Genomic DNA, 3,441 nt, shown 5'->3' on the forward strand with positions numbered 1-3,441 from the left:
TTTGGTAAAATAACTTAATACCACAACTTAAAATAAAAATAATTTTAAATATTAAGTCAAAATAGTTAATTTATTCTTATTTTCAAATTTATTTTTATTTTTTGTCTCATTTGCCCATGTTAGTAAGAACATATTTAAGAATTATGATTCCACGTTCATGACTCGTTTTTATAATAATTTTTTTAATATATATATATAACACTTTAAATACAAATATTTTATAAATAAATTTATTGTTTAAAATTAATGAGAATAAATATAGCTAAAATCAATGAGGATAATTATTAATTAAAATTAATTATGATAAATGTATTAATTTAATAATTTGGAATAAATTTTAAGTTAACTCTCCTTAATAGTAAAAAATAAGTATTAAGTTTAAAGTCAATAATTAAAAATAATTTAATTTAAAATCAATTTAAATCATTAATTAATAAATACTCAGTTTTAAGAACTACACACTTATTTCATTAAAAATATAATTATATATAAATTTAAAGTTTCAATTAATTAACGTGTTCAAAAAATATTTTTAAATTTTTGTTAGAAGTAAATTATTATTTAAAGCTGTTGAATGTTGGAATTAGACTCATTTCGTAAGGCAAGTGAAGTCAATTATTAACGCTCACTTATTATTAAAACCTTTACCCGATGAACGACACCTGCGCCTACTTTGAACGACACCTAGCCTCCCAAAGTCAAGTTGTTTCGTGGATCACTTAAATATTTACTTTTCCTTCTTCAATTATTTTTGGGAATCAAAGGAGTGGCCCAACTTGGATGACGAAACAGGTCAAATAAACTAAAATGAGATATTTTTGTTAAATGACATGTTACGTATTGGCTATTGGGTTGTTGAGGTTTGAAATTCGGACATTGAGTGACTTTGATTTCATTAACATTACGAAGGTTGGTAGCAGCTTCCCTCCCGTGGGATTGCCTCCTTTTCAAAAGTCAAGTGGAAAATGTATTAATTTCCAGTCAAGGGGCTGGAAAAGTCTTTATCTCTCTATATAAAAAAATGTTATAATGAGAAACCGTAAGCAGATTGATTGCTCTCTCCTTCCTGTGGGTTGCATTCATCATATATGGGTAGGTGAAGAACAGAGAGCAAAACAAATACATTAACACATGCATACATGTCTGAAAATCCAAAAATAAACTCACACACAAACTTTGAAGCCACTTGATCATTGACTGCCGATGGATGAGAGTTGGTGAGACACAGCTTATAAATACCCAACACTCACACCCAGCTTTCTCAAGCCAGCTCCAAGCACTCTTCTCTTTCCTTCCTCAATCTTCAGCTTCGATTTGAGTTCGTAGCTAGGATCAATGGCTTCAATTGAGGAAATTAGAAACGCTCAACGTGCCAAGGGTCCGGCCACCATCCTAGCCATTGGCACAGCTACTCCCGACCACTGTGTCTACCAGTCTGATTATGCTGATTACTATTTCAGAGTCACTAAGAGCGAGCACATGACTGAGTTGAAGAAGAAGTTCAATCGCATATGTAAGTATATATATTCATGCATTAATTCTTACATTCACAACATTTCTATACATATACGAGTGTGCTATTAAGTGAGGGTCACCTCCAAGTGAATGAATGTTTCAAGCTTAGAGAATAGCTTTTAGATAAATTACTTTAGGAAACTTGAAAATCATTTTACTTCAGTAACCGATATTCCTTTCATTTGACTGTAATGGCTTGAAGAGCTGTTCTTTGAATCATGTAGCATTGCTAGCTATAATTAAGAATAACCTTTTATACTTTCTTCAATGTTAAATGCATGTTGATCATCTTGAACAATATACTATATGACTAGTCGATTGGTAAAACTAATGTGTTCATGTTACTTCTTTTACAGGTGACAAATCAATGATCAAGAAGCGTTACATTCATTTGACCGAAGAAATGCTTGAGGAGCATCCAAACATTGGTGCTTATATGGCTCCATCTCTCAACATACGCCAAGAGATTATCACTGCTGAGGTACCTAAACTTGGTAAAGAAGCAGCATTGAAGGCTCTTAAAGAATGGGGTCAACCAAAGTCCAAGATCACCCATCTTGTATTTTGTACAACCTCCGGTGTAGAAATGCCCGGTGCAGATTACAAACTCGCTAATCTCTTAGGCCTTGAAACATCGGTTAGAAGGGTGATGTTGTACCATCAAGGTTGCTATGCAGGTGGAACTGTCCTTCGAACTGCTAAGGATCTTGCAGAAAATAACGCAGGAGCACGAGTTCTTGTGGTGTGCTCTGAGATCACTGTTGTTACATTTCGTGGGCCTTCCGAAGATGCTTTGGACTCTTTAGTAGGTCAAGCCCTTTTTGGTGATGGGTCAGCAGCTGTGATTGTTGGATCAGATCCAGATGTCTCGATTGAACGACCCCTCTTCCAACTTGTTTCAGCAGCCCAAACCTTTATTCCTAATTCAGCAGGTGCTATTGCGGGTAACTTACGTGAGGTGGGACTCACCTTTCACTTGTGGCCTAATGTGCCTACTTTGATTTCCGAGAACATAGAGAAATGCTTGAATCAGGCTTTTGACCCACTTGGTATTAGCGATTGGAACTCGTTATTTTGGATTGCTCACCCTGGTGGCCCTGCAATTCTTGATGCAGTTGAAGCAAAACTCAATTTAGAGAAAAAGAAACTTGAAGCAACAAGGCACGTGTTAAGTGAGTATGGTAACATGTCTAGTGCATGTGTCTTGTTTATTTTGGATGAGATGAGAAAGAAATCCCTAAAGGGGGAAAAAGCCACCACAGGTGAAGGATTGGATTGGGGAGTACTATTCGGTTTTGGGCCAGGCTTGACCATTGAGACCGTTGTGCTGCATAGCGTTCCTATGGTTACAAATTGAGTGGAAAACGGTAAGAGAAATGATATAGGGGACATGTCCTATTGTACTACAGAGGAGGTGCTACGAAAGATATGTACATGTATCTTCAAAGTTAATAATAGTACTCCTAAATCTTTTATTCCTATCCTAACATTGAGGGATTGTAATTTAGTGATTGTTGGAGGGTGCAGTCACGTCAGGCAAGTGGATGAAACTGCAAGTGCTTGTCATTCTGTTATCGCGAAGTTTCCTGAAAGTTGTAATTTTTTGTTCTCATAAATGCCACTGAAAAGAAAGAATGAATTAGATATACAGCACCAGTTCGAGTTTTGCTTGTGTAAACCAAGAAAATTTCAATGTAACGTTTTTACTTTCATTAATTTGAATTTTGGTTAAATACAAATATGATAAAAAAAAAATATATGCTAATAATCCAAAGCGTCATTTCCCTAAGTACAAAGAATTAGTTGTAGTGTAATTTCCCGCTGAATCGGGTGTCAAAGCACAGGGAGATGATCATCAAGGTGCAAGGGAGATAATCTCGTGGATGAATAGAATTTTTTGAGGTAAATTCTCGCTCAATTTTTTGA

The 3,441-nt window shown here is 35.2% G+C and overlaps 1 protein-coding gene across 1 annotated transcript; it reads left to right on the forward strand.

Annotated features, from left to right (window-relative positions):
• The first annotated feature begins 1,298 nt into the window (after positions 1-1,298).
• Positions 1,299-3,165, forward strand: LOC117933104 (stilbene synthase 5-like). Its single transcript, XM_034854492.1, has 2 exons — positions 1,299-1,513; positions 1,872-3,165. The coding sequence occupies exons 1-2, from the start codon at positions 1,336-1,338 to the stop codon at positions 2,870-2,872; spliced, it is 1,179 nt and encodes a 392-aa protein (XP_034710383.1). The 5' UTR covers positions 1,299-1,335; the 3' UTR covers positions 2,873-3,165.
• Positions 3,166-3,441: the final 276 nt, after the last annotated feature.

The sequence above is a fragment of the Vitis riparia genome, chromosome 16, assembly GCF_004353265.1.
Source record: "Vitis riparia cultivar Riparia Gloire de Montpellier isolate 1030 chromosome 16, EGFV_Vit.rip_1.0, whole genome shotgun sequence".
Classification (NCBI taxonomy): Eukaryota; Viridiplantae; Streptophyta; class Magnoliopsida; order Vitales; family Vitaceae; genus Vitis; species Vitis riparia.

What these genes read in the sequence shown, in the direction of transcription:
- LOC117933104 (XM_034854492.1), top strand. Translation starts at nt 1,336, where the DNA reads ATGGCTTCAATTGAGGAAATTAGAAACGCTCAACGTGCCAAGGGTCCG. An exon ending in GAAGAAGTTCAATCGCATAT is followed by an intron (nt 1,514 to 1,871) that starts GTAAGTATATAT and finishes CTTCTTTTACAG; the next exon opens with GTGACAAATCAATGATCAAG.